This window comes from Leucopleurus acutus, assembly GCF_964270905.1.
Source record: "Leucopleurus acutus genome assembly, chromosome: 19".
Classification (NCBI taxonomy): Eukaryota; Metazoa; Chordata; class Mammalia; order Artiodactyla; family Delphinidae; genus Leucopleurus; species Leucopleurus acutus.
Genome location: NC_139161.1, coordinates 14,178,010 through 14,196,745, shown reverse-complemented (window position 1 = coordinate 14,196,745; position 18,736 = coordinate 14,178,010). Strand labels below are relative to the sequence as shown.

Here is an 18,736-nt window from a genome sequence, read left to right as displayed (position 1 = left end):
CAGCCTAGCAGGTTTCAGCTAGGAAGCAAACAGTGAAGCATCTGCTGATGGATATTAATAACTCAGGGTTCGAGACTCAGACTACCTCTGACTTCAGTGAAGGCCACCGAGGTCCTGGCCTGCTGACGGGACCTGCTTGGTTCTCTGTGGCCTTGGATGCCCTGAGGAGTCCCCAGGCACAACAGATATTCTGTACGTGTGTGGCCTCTCAGAAGATGACATCTCACAGGTCTGTGAAGAGTAAAGATCAAATTTATTTAATACAACACCCCTCAGGGTCCCTGCAGCTGTGTCAATGAGGAGGACAAGGGAGGTGGTCTCGCTTGGGTGTGCTCACTAGTGCGACCCCACCACAGAATGGCCGCAGCCCCTCATCCACCCACTCAGGGCACCATCAGAAACATTTGAAGACCTCGGGAGACCATTCCTTTAGCAAGGAATAAATAACAAAAAATTAGTAAGAAAAATAGGCATTTCATTTTTCTAGTAAAAAAAAATATTTGCTGGAGGCAACCATCTTCCTGTCCTTCGGCCTTCAGCATGGTAGAGGAAAAGAAAGAAAGGGAATAGAAAACCAGCTTAAGAACATCTGTGCTTTGTCCAACTTCACTTTCTGTTTGGTGCATTGCACAGAATGAACCTCATCTTCAAGCTGGCATCTCAAAGGGGTTGCTCCCAAGCAGCTCTGCTTTCCCATCTGTGGCAGGTGAGGTGGTAGAGAGGACAGGGTGCAGCTGTCTGGTCCATGCTGTGTACTTCCAAGGAACAAGGACTGCCCAGAACCACACACCCTTGAAGGACCAAAGGCAAAGAGAAAAACTAGCCCCCGAGTCAGGCCATTCGCTAGGAGAGATTGACTACAAAACAGAAACTGGTTTCTGTGTATGAGGGGACTTGGAAAAGTTCTTGATCTCTGTACAAGACAAAATATTCAAGTTTCAAAATATCTCAGTGGCCAGTTTACTCTGAACCTCCTGCTGCTTCTCTCCACTCCCGAGGATGCTCCAGCTTGGTGGGAGGCGGGCCGTGTGGGAAATTAACCAGCCCCTCTGTTAGCCCTTTATACCCAACATAAATGTAGTTAAGATGGATTTGAGAACTGGTGACTTGGCCTGAGGAATTGCCACGTGGTTCGGTGGGAGCAGGGTAGGTTCATAAATAAGTGCACAAAACTCTTGGAATACAGGAATCATCTGCTCTTCTCAGAATGTGGGTGTCCTCCCAGGGAGGAGCGTGTGCTCTCGGAGTCCTAAGTTCCATCAAGGGAGCCTTCCGTTCTCTGCAGTGACAAGAGACAAGACACACTATGGTCACACCCTTCAGCATTGAAGACTGGCCCGGTGGAAAGATATGAAACACTGCACAAAGCACGTCTCAAAGGAACTGCAAAGCAGTTCTGTCATCCGAGGACACGCCCCGCCCTGCGGGGCAGCTCCCGCCCACACTCAGTTTTCCCTTCTCTCCACACCTGCTCCGTAGGGCCTGCAGCCTCTACTCCCCCCACAGACACGTTGCACATCAGGCTAGCAACCAACGTCATCAAGCACCCACTGTGAACCCAGCACTAGGTCCCATGGGTGCTACATGGGGAAGACTAGAAAAGAGGAAGACTAGGAAAGTTAAGGGACACCTGGTGTCTTGCTCCAGCTCTGCCTCTAACATGAGGTGAACCTTCTCTAGGTTTGTTTTTATATTTCAAAAATGAAAGACTGAACTCAAATGATCAAACCTAAATGTTTTTAAATTATATGATTCTGCCTTAAAAAGGAATGAAATTCTGATTCATGTCAACATGGATAAACCCTGAAAACATTATGCTAACTGAAATAAGCTAGACACAAAAGGAACAAGTGATTCCACTTAAATGGGGTACCCAGAAGAGCCAAGTTCATAGCGACAGGAAGTAGAATGGTGGCTGCCATTCTGGGTGGAAGGGGAAACAGGAAGTTAGGGCTTCATGGGTACAGAGTTTGCGTCTGGGATAATGAAAAGTTCTGTGGATGGATTTGGCAATTGTTGCACAACGATGAGAATGCATTAATGCCCCTGAATTGTACACTGAAAAGTTGTTGAGATGGTAAACTTCATGTTGTGTCCATTTTGCCACAATAAAAGTGAAAAAAAATTTTTTTCTTAAATTCCAGATGCCGCCCTGCAGTGTTCTCTAACTGCTCCACAGGGTATTTGTGTCCCCTACACACCCATCAGTGACTGGACCCCCGTCTGACCCAGGCACTGTTCTTTCTGCTGAGGATGCAAGAACCTGTCCCCGAGAATTTTATATCCTATCAATTATTGACAAACAATGTTAGCATGAAGTTAGAAGGTGGAAGAGGTCCTACCAAACTGCAGAAGGAGTTGAGAGGTGGTGAGAGGACCCTAGCTGGGCAGCGAGGTGGGGTGGATTTTGATGAATGGATGGAGCAAGGGGGCAAGAGTGGAGCATGCTGGGAGATACTGGGCCCTGGGCAGCAGTGAGTCCGCAAGAGCAGGCAGCACCTGCCTGAGTGCCTGACTCTGGGCCCTCTGCGAGCACAGGGCCCCCTGCTGCAGGTGGATCTCAGGGGGAGGCAGGAGCAGAAGTTGTGGGGATTGGCCAACGTCTTGGGAACGCCATGGCCGGGCTGTCTGTCTCCCTGAGGGTTGGCTGAGATGGAGTCCCTGTTTTATTCTGGTCCTGCCAGGGCTGAGGAGCCTCTCGGAACAGGATGCAGGTCTGTGGGGCCCCAGCCGGAAGGCCAAGGCTCTGCCTCCTCCTTTGCCAGGAGAGACCCAGGCAAGCAGGCCAAGAGAGCTGTGTTGGCCCCCGGGGGCTGGAGGCCCGCCAGCCCTGGCAGCTACCCTCGCTCCACTTCCTCCGCTCAGCTGGGGGTGGTGGGGTGTGTGTGTGTGTGTGTGTGACCCTGGTGTCCAGCCTTCTGCAGGCCCCAGACCAAGTCCTTCCCCAGACACCTCCGCTCCCCTCTCCAGGGGAAGTGAGTGCTCGGGGAGCTGCTGCAGGACCAGCTCCAGAGATAGGAAAGGCTGGGCCACAGTCATCCAGGCCTTGGGGATTTGGAAGTTAAGGTTAATGTGCTCACATCCAAGGCTGTGCTTGCCTGTGTGTAAATCAGAGGCCAGCTGTCAGGCACCAAGTACAGCCAAGAAATTGCCCCCCCTTCTGGCCAGAACATGGTGTGGACACTCTCAAAGGTCATTTTGCTTCTAACGCTCCTGGGATCTCTACTTCCTGCTTCTAGAATGTCTCCCCCCCCCCGCCCCCACCAGCACTTCCAGTGAACCAGATCTGTGCTAGGTGCTGGCTTAATCCTTGCAACAACTAAGTGAGAGGGTTCTATTTCCTCCAATTTACAAATGAGGAAACTAAGGCCCCGAGAGGTTAGGAAATCTGCCTGAAGTGACATGTCTAATAAATAGGTATCAGGGAAAAGGCAAGTTTTAACGTGGGTCTCTGCTTCCTGGCAAAGCTTGGCTTGGGTTGAATCCTGTGCTTTGGGTAAGCAACTGCTACCTTCCCCTCAGGTGACAGGGGCATTTCAGGGCCCAGTGAAGTAAATTCTCCATCCGTGCCTTATGCTGCCAGAGTGTTTGATGAAAAGAACTTTAAAATAGATAATCGATTAGCTTTTATATGATAGTTTGCAATCTGCAAAGTACTCTGCACACACGTTTCTCACTTAACCCTTAAGATGGTCTTTAAGTAGGCAGACATTACTGTTTTTGTTGTTGCCATCACCATCTCCATTCTACAGATGGGGAAGCTTAGGCGTGGCTGGAGAGCTGGAACTCATGCCCCAGTCTATTGATCCCAACTCCAGGGCTGTTCCCATTGCAGTCCAGCTGCCCGCTGGCTCCCGGGAGGGAAGGAGATGAGTTGTAACTAGAAATTGCCTTTTGTCAGTAAGAAGGCAAGTCCCTTCCAAGATCCTGAGACCCACGCAGGTCCAGATTCATCCCTTTAAGTACAGGGTGTTCTCTTTTCACGTTATCTGTCTGCCTGGGCCACAACACGATTTATAAACAAGGCAAAAATGGCAGAGGAAAAATGAAGTCAGAATGTGCCATTGAAGCAAGTCGAACAATACTAAATTAGTATTTGGCTAAGTGGCTACCTCATTGTTAAGATATTTCCTCCAATATGTTTTCAGAAGCAACGGCCATTAAACAACGGGGAATGATCGCCAGGTTTGATTTCAGGAAGGAAATCCCCTCCCATTTCCCTGCTGAGCAATTCAATTAATTTTCTCCTGACCCTCACCAGCTGATTATTAGGGAAACTATACCTGCTTCTTTTATAAACAAGACGCATTCCCTTAAAGATTCAAAATGCCTTTCCCAACGGCTGGGAATCCCTGTGCTCCCGCCAAAAGGCCTTATTATTTTGGGGCACAGGACCAGCCACGGGTGAACACTCGGGAGCATTCTGGAAGCAGACTCCTGGGCCCATGGGCCGGCTTCTGGGGAAAGGGGAAGTTCTGTCTGTCCTAGAGCTCAGAGCCTTTGTCCAGAGAGATCATTTGGATTGAAGAAAAAGTAAATAAGTCAGTCCTGCAGGTCCCGCAGACCTGCCTTGGGTGGACACAGCCACGATTATTGCAGCGGGAGAACATCTCTTTATCCGAGTCCCACAAGGCCCATGGGGCAAAGTTCTCACTTTCCACTCTCGCAATGCCATGATGGCTGGGACAGTGACATCACTTCTTGGAGGAAGTCTTGTGTTGTGGACTGGCCGGGGAGTCTGAAGACCTAGGGTTCTAGTCCTGGCTCTGCTATTAACACGCTGGGTGACCCTGGTCAAGCTGTCCTGCCAATTCAGGACTCGGTTTTCTCATCTATAAATTGGGCCCCTTTTCCTTCCAATGCAACAGTCTCTGATTTCAGGAGTCTGGGTGGCTTAGGCTAGAAAAAGACATTCATTTCATTCCTCTTTTCCTTAAATTGATAGCCTTCCTCCATAAAAAGAATGTCAGCGGCTTCCTGTCTGTCAAAGGCATAATGAGTTCTCTGTTTTACAAGAATTCAGACTCAGGCAAAACAAAGGAAGCTGGGGGCCCATTGGAAGGGCTACCGGCAATCTTGCTGAAAGTTCTTCCCAGACCTTAAAGAAGCAGTTTGCGAGACAAATCCCTCATTTCTTAAGACGTTAGCTGCCCAGTTAGTTAACTCTTGTGCTGCTGGGTAGCTCGTAAAAAGGTTGGGAGTAGGAAGATAGGGGAAAATGGGTCTTCGCAAAACTCGAACTTGGGCCTCTGCACTTCTTTTAAACATTCCCATCTGCCAAGTGGCAGCTTCCTAAAGCCTCTATTTCCTACAGAATGAAACTTCATAATGAGGTGCTGGAGTCTTTCCCAAGCAAGTGCTAACTTACCTTTCCCCTATCACTTGTCACCGGCACCCCTGTCTGCTCCCATTCTGAGCTGCTAGAGACTGCTCCAACCCTCACGCCTCTGCCCCTGATGATCTTTCTACCTGGACGCTGCTGGAACCCGCTCACTCCTCATGGCCCATCCAAATGACCCCTCCTTGGTGAAGAGACCACTAACCAGGCAGAACAAAGCACCTCTGTTCTCTGTTTCCATGGCTTCTGGAGTAGCTGTTATCCCTTTGCTTTCTCAGCCAAGAAAACTCATCTGATTCCCTCACTGGATCAAAGGCCTTGCGTGTCCCCTGCAGCAGAGGGCCTGGTGTGTGAGGGTGACTGTTGGACGCTTCTCTTCTCCTAGGACACCCCCCGAATCTGCCTCACCTCCAAGGACCTAGACTCAGAGGAAATGTGGACTTTGCTCATCTGGAGCTGAGAGCCCTAGATTCCCAACCCTGCAGGGGACTTCCAGGCTCTCCCTTCACAAGTGGGCTGAGTCATAATGATGGAAACAGTAGGAGAGAATTTCAAAATCACAGCTGGCCTAGAAAACCTGGCTAGCCTGATGACCAGGCTAGTCAGAGGAGCCCAGGCTCCTGGTCTAAAACAGACGAGGCTAGTCTAGGGGTGTCATTGCTGGGGCTGCAGAACCTGGGTGAGTCTGGAAATATTTCACTGTTCGATGGACTGTTTTAAAAAAAATAGTGCATATGAAATGTGTACTTACAGAATATCTGTTTTCCACGAAATCTGCAAAACAAAGGATAACATGGAGGTGAGCAACACAGAGCATGAGTTAGGCTCTCCCCACCCCCCATGCCCAACATCTCAGGAGCTGCGCAAATAAAGAGGGAGGGAGGGGGCGCAGTGCAGGTGACCCTCAAGCTCACCGGGTGCCCAGGTTTATGGCTCCTTTGCCCACAGATAGCTTCCCCTGGGCCCTGTAGCTCCATGTGACAAGCATATAAAGTCCCGGGCAGCCAGTTTAACATTTTAAACAGTTGTTTAAGAATTAATAGCACCTGTTAGTTAGGGGAAAAAACTGAAAACTACAGAAAAGTAGAAAGCAGGTAACAATTATCTCTGGTTCCACTGTTGACTTAAATGTCAACATTTAAGTTGAGGTGCTTTCCAAGTTTTGGCTATTTTAAATAATGCTGCCAACATCCTCTTTGGGAATAAAGCAATTTCCATATTTCATACTAGTTTGTCTATTCCCAGGAGTGGGATCAAATGGAGCAGAAAGTACAAACAAGGCCAACGCCCTTGGCATATATGGTTCAAGTGCTGTCTGAAGGGTAGGGCCCGGAGAGCCTCATCTCAGTCATCCAGAGACCACACAGTCTTCCTGCCAGGGTGCATGCTGGGACTGGCTGGACATTCTGAAAATGTCCAGAAGAGAACAGGAGACATTGCGTCGAAGGTGCGTGACCCCCGCCTGCATTAGTTAGGGATGATTTTCACGGCAAGAGGCAAGAGAGGGCTACGATTTGCCTCTTGGACAGGACCAGGCCCCACTAACAGCAGAGTTTCTGAATGGGGAGTGGCCTACATGTTGGGGCTGATTCCCCAAATAGCCCACTATGGACATGGTTCTGAAGACACAGAAGCCTGGGGAAGGCCCAAGAGGAGATGAGGGTTTGGGGGTTGGTTGCTATTCTTAAAGGTGGTGGAGAGTCATACCCTGTCCCCACTCCCAAATCCTCAGTCTTACTTGAGAGGCAATTCAAGGGGCCTTGGTGCCGCCCAAGCTCAAGCCCAGTCGCTTTGAATCCTGGGCTGTCTCAGGACCCAACTGTCACAACGGGAGTCACAATCTTCTGTTTCTTTCTCTAATTTAAAAATATCCTGTTTCCACCAGTCTACTTCCTCCTCAAACCCTGTCTTATCACAGCTCCATTGTGCGTCTCCTCTAGAGGGAACAGGGCCAGGAGTTCCTAAGGGGCCCCCTTCTGTCCTGGCTGGGTCAGAGGTAGGCGTCAAAGGCCAAATGGATGAATCAGCCCGACCAAGAAGTTGAGCCATTGTGTAAACTTCCACACATTGAGTAAGGCTGTGGGCAGCACCCCACCCCCAGCCCAAACCTGACCTGGGAGGACCCAAAGGATCCCATGCTTCCCGTTCCTCCAAAGCCCCAAGGGCTCTGGAATCAGACACAAGAGGGCAAGAGCCTCAGGCTGTGTTTCCTAAAGCAACAGGGACACAGAATACTAAAATTCAAGTACGCTGATGATGCGGATGGAGCTCCAAGTTACGCACACTTGTTCTGTTTCTTTTTGGTACCAGAATCTGGTGGGTAGTATCCATATTTTTTTTTATAAATTTATTTATTTATTTATTGGCTGTATTGGTTCTTCCTTGCTGCGTGTGGGTTTTTCTCCAGTTGCAACGAGCAGGGGCTACTCTCTGTTGCGGTGCGTGGGCTTCTCACCGCAGTGGCTTCTCTTGTTGCAGAGCACGGACTCTAGGTGCACAGGCTTCAGTAGGTGTGGCACCTGGGCTCAGTAGTTGTGGCTCACGGGCTTTGTTGCTCCGTGGCATGTGGGATCTTCCCGGACCAGGGCTCGAACCCATGTCCCCTGCATTGGCAGGCAGATTCTTAACCACTGCGCCACCAAGGAAACCCCCATATATTTTTTTAATGGAGCAAGTTTTACCGCCTTGCACTCTGAGGTAGGAGATGCCACCCTGGGGGCAGGCTGGCAGTGCCCACTAGGCTAGTTTGCTCTGGGTCTCGCAGGATGGGTGGGGACGGGCCCTCAAGTGCTCTTCTCTCCCTTCCAGGGGGGACATGGCATAGGGCCCCTCTGTTCTTTGGTCCCGTCTCCATGACCAGCCACTCTTGGTATACTGGATTTCTGCTCCCTTAAGAAGTATCCCAGAAGTCTGAATTCCAGGCAAGGAGAAAGCAGAAGAAGGAGGCTGAGTGAGGGAGGTGGGCCCTGCCTGATCCAAAAGACATAGGTTAGTGTCTGGAGCAGGACTAGGCATCTCTCCCCAGAACCACTAGTTGTCAGGTGGGATGTGCCCAGGATACCTCCAAGGTGGGCACAGGGCATCTAGGGAGGAAAACCAGCTCTCGTCTTGGAGGAATGACAGGAAACGAATTCCTCCAAACCAGAGTTCCTTAACACTGGCACTACTGACATTCTGGGCTGGATAGTTCTTTGTTATGGGGCTTGTCCTGTGCGTTCTAAGATGTTTAGCAGCATCCCTGGCCTCCAACCATTAGATGCAGTAGCACCCCTCCTCCCGCCCCAAATTACGACAACCAAAAATGTCTCCAGACATTGCCAAATGTCTCTTGCATTGAGAACCTCTGCCCTAAACTGTGGAAATCTTATCCTAGACCTTAGTTCTTTCACAGGGAAGAACTTGACTGCATTGCTAATTAATTATAATAAACCGCTTTATTCTCCTGCCTTAAAAACTGGGGTAAATATATGTTAATAAGTTATGCTTTGGATGAACTGCAAACCATTTTATAAAGTACTTTCAGGATGAGCTGGGGCACTGTAAAGCCATCCATCGCTGAATCAGGGTGAAGATACACACTTCCCTGGCTAGCCGGGAATTCCAGTTCACACCAGGCTCCAGCAGGCTGAGGGAAGCTGAGGAGCGTTGCCACGGATAACTGTGAGCCAACTCATGGAGAGGCTCTCTACCCAGCTACGGTTTAGCTCTTTTAGCTCCTGTCACTAGGAGAGCACTAGAGCACAAGGGGGAGGAAAAGAATCAACCCTTTCCTTGAATTAGTTGGCACCAGGCAGAGGAGGAAGAGGTGGGGTGGGGGGCGCCTTTGACTCCAGGTCAGCTCACAGCCCAGAGCACCCAGCTATGAAAAAAACCTGCGAAGACGCCTCCCCCATCTCAACCAAGAGGGCTCAGCTGAGTAACGGACTATCCTGCGTGAAGTCCAAAACCACGCGGGTGGGAGTAAACGGGCTCTCGTTAAGGGCTGGGAGAGAAAGGTGCCACACTGGCACCTGGATCACTTTCCTGCAGTGCTCACTTCCTAGGATCATCCACATGGCTGCTTACTGAGGAGCACGAAAACAGACGACTCTTCCCGTTTCTGGTAAAAGCCGTGTCGTTAACCATAACTCGAGCTGCTACTGCTGACAAATCCTAACCTCAGGCAAATGAGGGGAAAGGAAACAAGAACTTTAAAAAACCCCAAGTGCTAAGCTTGCAGATCTAAATGATGAGGAAATTATCAGCATTTTCTCCATTCCCCTGAGAAAGCTGAAGCTCAGTGAGGGGCAGAATCTCTTTCTCCACCCATTCTGGCAGTGTCCCTGGGGCTTGCTCTGTCTTCTCCTGAGGCTGACTTCAATTTGGTCTCTTTCTGATAAAAGTCTTCCAAGTTCTGAGCATCCCTCTCCTTCCCTCCCTAACAGGCAGGGAACATGTAGCAAAGAATCATCTAATGGCTGGAAAGTGAAAAAGCTCAAAGATCGAGAGGTTTCCTCGCCTCAGACTGACTTAATTGCTGGGACAGGAAGATGTTAGCTCAGCAGTATGTCAACAAAATAGAATAGCAGCACAGGGAACTCTGCTCAATATTATGTAACAACCTAAATGGGAAAAGAATTTGAAAAATAATAGATACATGTATATGTAAAAAAAAAAAAAGGCAAAGTAACTCCAATGGGAAAATAAGCTTTAATATCAAAATTTTCTAGTATGCTACTGTATTAGTACTTATATTTTCCTAAAAATGAATATTTCAGGTGTTGGAATAGTTAAGAGTAGGAAACATAATGCCATTTGTGCTTGAGTCACTGTAACAACATATTAATAATGAATTTAAATTTTCCAACAGGAGCTTCGCTGGTGGCACAATGGTTGAGAGTCCACCTGCTGATGCAGGGGACACGGGTTCGTGCCCCGGTCCGGGAAGATCCCACATGCCGCGGAGCGGCTGGGCCTGTGAGTCATGGCTGCTGAGCCTGTGCGTCCAGAGCCTGTGCTCCGCAACGGGAAAGGCCACAACAGTGAGAGGAAAAAAAAAAAAAGAATCCGCCTGCCAATGCAGGAGACACGGGTTCGATCCCTGGCCCGGGAAGATCCCACATGCTGCAGAGCAACTAAGCCCGTGAGCCACAACTACTGAGCCTGCGTGCCACAACTGCTGAGCCCATGTGCCACAAATACTGAAGCCTACACGCCTAGAGCCCATGCTCTGCAACCAGAGAAGCCACCGCAGTGAGAAGCCCGCATACCGTAATGAAGACTAGCCCCCACTCGCCGCAACTAGAGAAAGCCCGGGAGCAGCAATGAAGACCCAACACAGCAAAAAAAAAAATAAAATAAATTTATAAAAAATAAAAAAAAATAGAATCTGCCCGCCAACGCAGGGGACACAGTTTCGAGCCCTGGTCCGGGAAGATCCCACATGCCACGGAGAAACTAAAACCGTGCACCACAACTGCTGAGCCTGTGCTCTAGAGCCCGCAAGCCACAACTACTGAAGCGCGCGCACCTAGAGCCCGTGCTCCGCAACGAGAGAAGCCACCGCAATGAAAAGCCCGCATGCCGCAACGAGGAGTGGCCCCCCTTTGCCCCAACTAGAGAAAGCCCGCGTGCAGCCAAAAATAAATTAAATAAATTTATAGAAAAAAATTTTTTTCCAATAAATTTTCAACTATGAAAAAATACAGAAGAGCAGATGTGTGTGACTGTGGTCAAGACCCAGTGGGAGGTAATGAGTTGGAAGAGATGCCTCCCTCCCTCCTCATTTTATAGAACCCACCTGTCCACAACAGCCCTTATCCACTCAAGGGCCACGTACGTTCCTGAGGAACACTGACACGTCCACCCCGCAGCAGCTCCACTGAGGCCAAGGGAATTTTAGTGGGGACTTGTGAGGAAACTGACGTCTGATGGGATAGCAGTGGGGGTGGGGCCAAGTCTTATAACCTGATGAGGGCGGAGCCAAGACCAACCCCCAGGTCTCCTATTAAGGGTGTTTTCCATGAGGTTTGCAGTACAGAGAACCACCCAGGCTGGCCTCTGGCTGACACAATGCAGCAGAAACACGGTAAAATGGCCCCTGAGATCCAGGACTTAACTCAGATTTGAAGGGCAAATGTGGAGTCAAAGGTGGGCAGAGGATTAGGATTGGCGCCAAGGGACCTGGGGAGTGACTCTTGGAAGGGACTGAGTCCCCACCCACCACAGACATGTTCCAGAGCCTGGGTCTGGAGCGACCAAGGCATAGACAAATGACCATCCCTTCCAAACGCCAGGATGCTGAGGCTCTGAATGTTATGATTGGAAAGCAACTTAAGATCATTCATTCAACCACCTGATCTGACAGATTAAAACAGCTGAAGGTAGTCAAGTTCACAGGGACACAAAGTAGAACGGTCGTCGTTGCCAGGGGCTGGGTCTGGGGAATTATCATTTAATGGGTAAGGAGTATCCGTTTGGAAAGACGAAAACGTTCTGGAGATGGATGGTGGTGATGACCATACAACGATGTGATTGTACTTAGTGTTACTGAAATGTACATGTAAAAATGGTTAAAATGGCAAGTGTTATGTGTTGGGTTGGCCAAGAAGTTCGCTTGGGTTTTTCCATGTTACGAAAACCCGAATGAACTTTTTGGCCAACCCAATATATTTTACCACAGGTTTTAAAAGAAAAAAATGCTGAGCTCAGAGCCTACAGCCAAGATTGCAAAGACCTGGTGCCTCCCACGGCCTTCCAGATCCCCTGACACCCTCTCCAGCCCTGCCTGGGGTTGCTCCTTGGAGGCAGGCCTGCCTGTTGCCCTTTTGCTTATCTAGAGGAGCAGTTTTCCTTTGCATCACTCAGGGGAAAAAGGGGGTCTAAGAGCCAGAACTACGCCCTGTGAGCCATTTCCCAAAATAGCCAGCCCTGAAGTGCTGCTCGTTGGAAGATGATGGGGAACTGAGAAACTGGGGAAGTTTCTCAGTTGGGGAAGAACAAAAACCTAAGAAGGAAAAGTCAGATAAGACTCAGCTCTGCGCTCAGGCTGCTCCCAGACCAGCCCAGAGACCCTCACGGGGCCTTTTTTTTTATTGTGGGTCACACCCTCCCCTCAACACACACACACACACAGACACACACAGACACACACACAGACACACACACAGACACACACACATACAGTGTTTCTGGGTTATCTCTGCCGGCCAATCTAGAGCAATTCCTCCAGGATTGCTGGGGAGTAAGAAAGACTCTACCAAAAAAAAAAAAAAAAAAAAAAAAAAGAAAGACTCTACCGCTTCAAACGAGAAGCACAGCAGAACTCAGAGTGGTACAGTCAGAAGGGAACTCAGAGCATCCAGAAAATGGTTCTAAAAGTGTGTCCCCAGACCAGTAGCAGCAGCATGTGGGAATCTGTTAGAAACGCAAATTCTCAGCTCACTTAGACCTGCTGAATCAGAGGTGGTGCCAGTCTACCTGTATTGTAACCAACCTGGAGAACCCCTGATCCAGATTCGAGCCCATGCCCCTCATTCCACAGAGAAGGTGACAGAGGTCCCGAGAGGCTCCGTGACTCACCCAGGCTCACCCAGACCATACCAGGCTGTTACTCTTAAATTCTAAAGTAGACAGAGTTGCATCCTCTAATTAGGCTGATGAAAGTGGAAACCAGTTGATTTGGCAACACAGAGGAAACATGAGGCTAGTGAAGTGCGTCACTCTGCAGCCAGGCTCCCCACACTCCGTCCCTGCTCTGCCACCACTGGCCTTGGGACCAGGACAAGCTATTTCACCTCTGCCCATTTCCCCATCTGTAGAGCAGGAATAATAATAGAGCCTCCATCAACCCTATGATGGTTTTGAGTGGCTGACAGAGGAAAAAAAAAGAAAAGGGAAGGGGAATCCACCAAGGCCTGCAGCCTCCTCCCCTTGGGCAGCAGCTGAGTGGGAAACGCTCAAAAACAGGAACTCCCTTGGCTTCCAGGACGCTGGCTTTTGCAGCAGCGATGTGGTTTTGGCTATAAGACCCAGGGCTCCCTCTACCTACCTGGCAGGGGCTGGCTGCCAGATGAAAGACCAGATTATAGAGAGACCCAAGCCCCAACTGACACCTAATGGCCCAGATAGCACAGTGGGAATGCCCTGGCCTGGGAGTCCGGAGCTGGCTCTAGTCTTGCCCTGGGCCAGGCACTAGGGCTCAAGTTCCTCATGCATTTTTCAGCTAAAATGGATTGAATGCTCACTGTATGGTAGGGGTGATACACTGACTGCATGCTTGGAGTAAACGGCGCCGTCTCATCCCCTTTTCTCATTTAATCGCATCTCCATTTAACGGTTGAAGAAACTGAGTCATCACAGAGAGGTCAGGCCTCTTGGTCAAAGTCGCACAGTTGTTAAGTGGCAGCACCAGGACAGGGGCTCAGATATCCCCCAGCAAAACAGGGCTCTTTGCCACCTCAAATCCCTACCGGGTTGGGTTCTATGGTGCCTGTGGTCTGTTCCAGCCTGAGGCCAGCCGGAGCAGCCAGGTTCCAACAGCCGGGGACTGGGGACTCAGGCATCTAGAACCAGCCTGGGGACACTGAGAGAACCCACTTGAACAGCTACCCTGAAGCAGAGTCGAAAACCAGAATATGCCACCCCCAAACATGCCACTTTGGCATAAGGGTTATTTTGAGCTAGAGGCAAATGAGCATCAACGGATGCAGAAGGAAGGCTTCCGGGAGCTTCCCTCACCCACTCCACCAAGTTACTCTCACTGCTTTTTTCTTGTTAATCTGTCTTTTTTCAGGCTAATTTGCAGGTTCCCTAACACAAGCCCTTTGGAATCCACACTGGGCGTGGCCTTCACCAACTGTATGGGGCCTCCAGGGGTGGCCTCAGGTGGCCACAGCCCGCCCCCCGCCCCTCCCCGGCCTCCTGTAGCTGGGGTTCCCTGTGGCCTCCACACTTCACCAGCTTCCCTTCCCCAAAACCAAAGGCAGCTCAATGATCAGGAGCACGGAATCCAGCTCTGGGGTGGGCCAGTTCTGGTGTACTAACCCTAACCGTGGGGAACTGTTTGAAGCCCTCTATGCTTCAGTATCCTCATCTGAAAATGGGATTTACTGTGGAGGATTGAAAGAGATAATGTAATATAGACCACTTAGCACAAACAGCAAGTGCTTAATAAACGTGAGTTTTTGCATAACCAAAGCGACTGAAAGCGAACCATCTCAGGGACCACCACGAGGAAAGCAAAGGGGGCATTTTTACACAATTACCCATCAGGACCAACCTTGAACCTGATCTGAGCTTCAGCTTTCTGTTACACTGGAAGAACAGAGGAAGCCTGTTTCTAAATTTGCATTTTGCTAGCTCTGAATAGACTGAGAATGCAAAATGAGATACTGAAGCCAAGAATTCCCCAGGAAATGGTTTTCAAATTATCATTCAGTCAAGTTCTCCATGGGGCTGAGTTTCTGCTCTACCCATGAAAATACCACTTTTAAAAAGATTAATTAAGGGGTGATTCCTAGTTCAGATAACAAGTAGGCTCTTCAGGTAAGACAGTGCTTCTCTAATATTGGCAGCATCAGAAATACGTGGGACCAGGACTTCCCTGGTGGCTCAATGGATAAGACTCCGTGCTCCCAATGCAGGGGGCCCAGGTTCGATCCCTGGTCAGGGAACGAGATCCCACATGCGTGCCGCAACTAAGAGTTCGGATGCCACAACTAAGGAGCCTGCGTGCTGCAACTAAGGAGCCCACAGGCCGCAACTAAGACCTGGCACAACCAAAATAAATAAATAAATATTAAAGAAAAAAAAAGAAATAGGTGGGACCTTGTTGGGAGTTCAGATTCTGGAGATTCTGACCCTGTGAGTCTGGTTTGGGCCTGAGATCGTTGCTACCTGTCTCTGGACCATCCTTGGGGTAGCCAGGCTTTATCAAAGTTTTCCAGCCTGTTTTAATAATTCCCTTTCAAAGAATCCACTTAAGTAGAGGTTTGTTGTACAAAGCAAGATATCTGCATAGTGACTATTTTCCCCTGGAATGTTTATGCCCTTTGGGTTGTGACTTATTTTCAGAATTTAAAAATAGTCTTTGTGTGGAAACAGACTCAGAGGGCTTCCCTGGTGGCGCAGTGGTTGAGAGTCCGCCTGCTGATGCAGGGGACACGGGTTCGTGCCCCGGTCCGGGAAGATCCCATATGCCGCGGAGCGGCTGGGCCCGTGAGCCATGGCCGCTGAGCCTGCGCGTCCAGAGCCTGTGCTCCGCAACGGGAGAGGCCACAACAGTGAGAGGCCCACGTACCGCAAAAAAAAAAACCAACAGACTCAGATACAGGGAACAAACTGTTGGTGCCAGAAGGGAGGAGGATGGGGGATGGGCGAAATAGGTGTAGGGAATTAGGAGGTAACAAACCTACAGTTATATAAAAAGATAAGTCATGGGGCTATAATATATCACATAAGGTATATGGCTAATAATATTGTAATAACTCTGTATGGGGACAGATGGTTACTAGACTTATCGTGGTGATCATTTCACAATGTATGCAAACGCCAAACCACTAGGTAGAACACTTGAAGCTTACATAATATTGTACATCGACTTGATTTCAATAAAAAAGAAGATAAAAAAATAAAAGTGGTCTTTGTGGATTTCATTTCATGAGAATAGAATATAATAATTACACAAAAAATGAGATTGCTGGGAGCATCCCCAGTTCCGTGTCTGTTCAGTCCCAGGGAATCTCTCCATGAGGAAGCAGTGGAAATGGGAAATGAAGTGGGGTCTGGGCTGAAATCAAAGGAAGCGGAAGCAGATCCATACACCCTTCCCCAAAGTCGGCATGCTCACAGAAAGGCTGAAGCTACTGAACGTCTTCAAAGCAAAGCACCGACTTTGCCTAAGACCTTCGGGAGCCCCAGTGCACCAGGGCCCGGGTGAGGAGAAGGTGGGGCCCCTGGCTGGCACCTGAGAACAGGCAGGGCCACGCTGCTTCTCTTGGGGTCAGGAGTGCCCGGGAGGCTGCTGGGCATCTCATGAGCACACAGGGGTGCCAGGACACGCTTTGGTCCACCTGGCCGTTAGTTGGGTGTGAAGGTATAAGGTTCTGTTTGCCTGGCATGCAGCCAGCACTCAATAAGTGTTCATCGACTAAATAAATAGTACACATCACCTGTGGCCACATTTTAAGGGTGGTGGGGAAGAGAGGGTTAACAACTCTGGCACCCTTTCTGGCTGCCTTGGCTCCTTCTTTCCCCTGCCCACTCCCAGGACCCCATGGATGAGTTTGCGGGAAGCGCCCTCCCCCCAACCCCCGGCTGGGGGAGCTAAGGGGCCCTCACTCACCGGGGTCAGCTTTCCGGATTTCACTGTACACCGTCTCCGTGCCCTTTGTTCCCAGACCTGGAAAGGGACCAAGCACAGGTCAACAACTGCCTCTGGGCACCAGGTCAGCTCACTGCTGAAGCAGGAAAATGTCGGAGGCTCCCAGGCAAGGCTGTACCCCACTACCCACCCCACAAGTGCCCATCTCCAGGAGCCCCTGGAATCCCTGTCACTACTGAGCCCGGGCCATTTCCCGGCTTTAGAAGATCATGGTCCCTCCAGCATCACTCTCAGCCTGGAAGTATGAGGCCAACAGGCCACTGTGGGACCCCTGGACCTAGGGGGCGCAGGTAGAGGTACCCCCAGCACAGACCTGTAGCCTCCAGCTCGGTGGCCCCATCCCTCTTCCTCTGCCACTGTGTCCCTCTGTCCAGCTGCTCTGCCAGCCCCTCTCGGGAGGCTGGGTTAGGGTCTCCCAATTACCCAAGGTCAGGGTTAGGGCCTGGGTATCATCTGTGACTCTAAGGATAAGCTGGGACCCAGTTACAACTCTAGACAACTGGGCTGGTTGATTTCAAATGTCAGCAAGCCGGGCCTCACTGCAGGTCGATTGAATTGGTCCAGGGCGGGCCCTGCTGTTGGTGTTTTTAAGAGCTTCCCAGGGGATTTTAATATGCAGACAGGGTTCAGATCCTCTGGTCTGGACCCTTTCTGAACAGCAGACAAGATGACCCACTTAGGGTGTGGATTACACCCAGAGGAGCCTCAGTGGTTTGAGAGACAAAGAGCCCCTGTACAGCCATCTGTTTAAGCTGACGTACACACACAGGTTATGTACACACACACGTACACACGCTCATGGTGCATCTACATGCACTTACACACACAGACCCTCAGGGGATGCAGCCCGCCACTTCCCTCTCACCTGCACAAAGGACCAGGAAGCCTTATTGTAGAAAGGTGCCTGATGCCGTGGGGCCAGCATTCTCTCTCTATAAATCGGGAAACGGAACCCCAGACTGGGTGATGCTTCCTGCCGCCATGGTCAGTGCCACGTGGATGTCGTTTTCCTCAGTGGCAGATGGCCAGGGCACGTACACGGATTCTAACTACACCAAGATACCCTCGACTCACCAGGCTCCCCTCTCTCACGCCCTGGTCCTGCACACACTCCTTCTCTGTCTGCACGGCCCTTTTGCTTTGCCCCGTTCCTCCTCATCCTCCAAGCCCCAGGACAAGCTTCGCTCCTGCACTTGGGTGCACATACCCTCACACACCTACACACTCCCTGACACACTCCCCCCTTCCCTGTGCCCTGGGCAGTTACGTGGGCGCCCACGGCACGCTGACACGACTCGCCCCCACAAGCATCTCCCCTGGCGGGCCCCACGCCCTCTAGGGCAGCGCCCGGGTCTCGTGCTCCTCCCGATCCCAGACTTTGCACAGCTGCCTGGGGCACCTGTAAAGGTTGATGGGACAGTGAAGACAACAGTCAACGTCCCCGCGGGTGTCTCTGTCTCAGACTCCCAACCTTCAGGAGGCTCTTGGCATGATCAGCCTGCTCCCTGAAGTTTTAGGATTAAAATCACGGTCATTCGTCACACACTACGTGGTCGTGGTTCTTATGTCAGGATCTAAATGGCAGGAGAAAGCTTGGGTGGCAGTTCAGATAGACAGCTGTACTTGGGGCACTTGGGGTGCCAGGACCTTGCAGAAGGCATCGTAGTGACTCCCCTCAGGGCACCGAATAGCAGTTGGTACTCAGCAGAGTGGCTGAGATACCAGGCACCCCCTGCTGGGACACCTGCCTTTCTCTAAGAGCACAGCAGAGATGCCCTCACCACTCTCCACTCTCCACGGCAGCAGATCTGAAGGTGCAGAGGGAAGCTCCAGCAACTCCCCTATCTACTGGGGGTTCTACCGCATCACTAAGGGACTCTTTGCTCAATGTCAGGCGTGGGCAAGTCACTCGTTCAACATGGTCCTAACACCTATTGTGTGCTGGGCACTGTGGAAGAGGAAAAGGTGACCGGGGACCTGCTTCCAGCTTTCTGGAAGCTCCGGGGCCGTGGGGCGGATGGTATGCAAACAATGCT

General features: G+C 50.5%; 1 protein-coding gene across 1 annotated transcript in view; it reads right to left on the bottom strand.

Moving 5' to 3' along the window:
* Positions 1 to 277: 277 nt before the first annotated feature.
* PECAM1 (platelet and endothelial cell adhesion molecule 1) overlaps positions 278 to 18,736 on the bottom strand; it is a 55,746-nt gene continuing 37,287 nt past the window's right edge. Inside the window, exons 14-16 of the mRNA XM_082860472.1 lie at positions 16,662 to 16,718; positions 6,090 to 6,112; positions 278 to 1,279 (exon numbers count right to left, since the gene is read on the bottom strand). Of these exons, the coding sequence (XP_082716598.1) occupies positions 1,250 to 1,279; positions 6,090 to 6,112; positions 16,662 to 16,718 (110 nt within the window). The 3' untranslated portion in view covers positions 278 to 1,249. The remainder of the gene's footprint in view (positions 1,280 to 6,089; positions 6,113 to 16,661; positions 16,719 to 18,736) is intronic.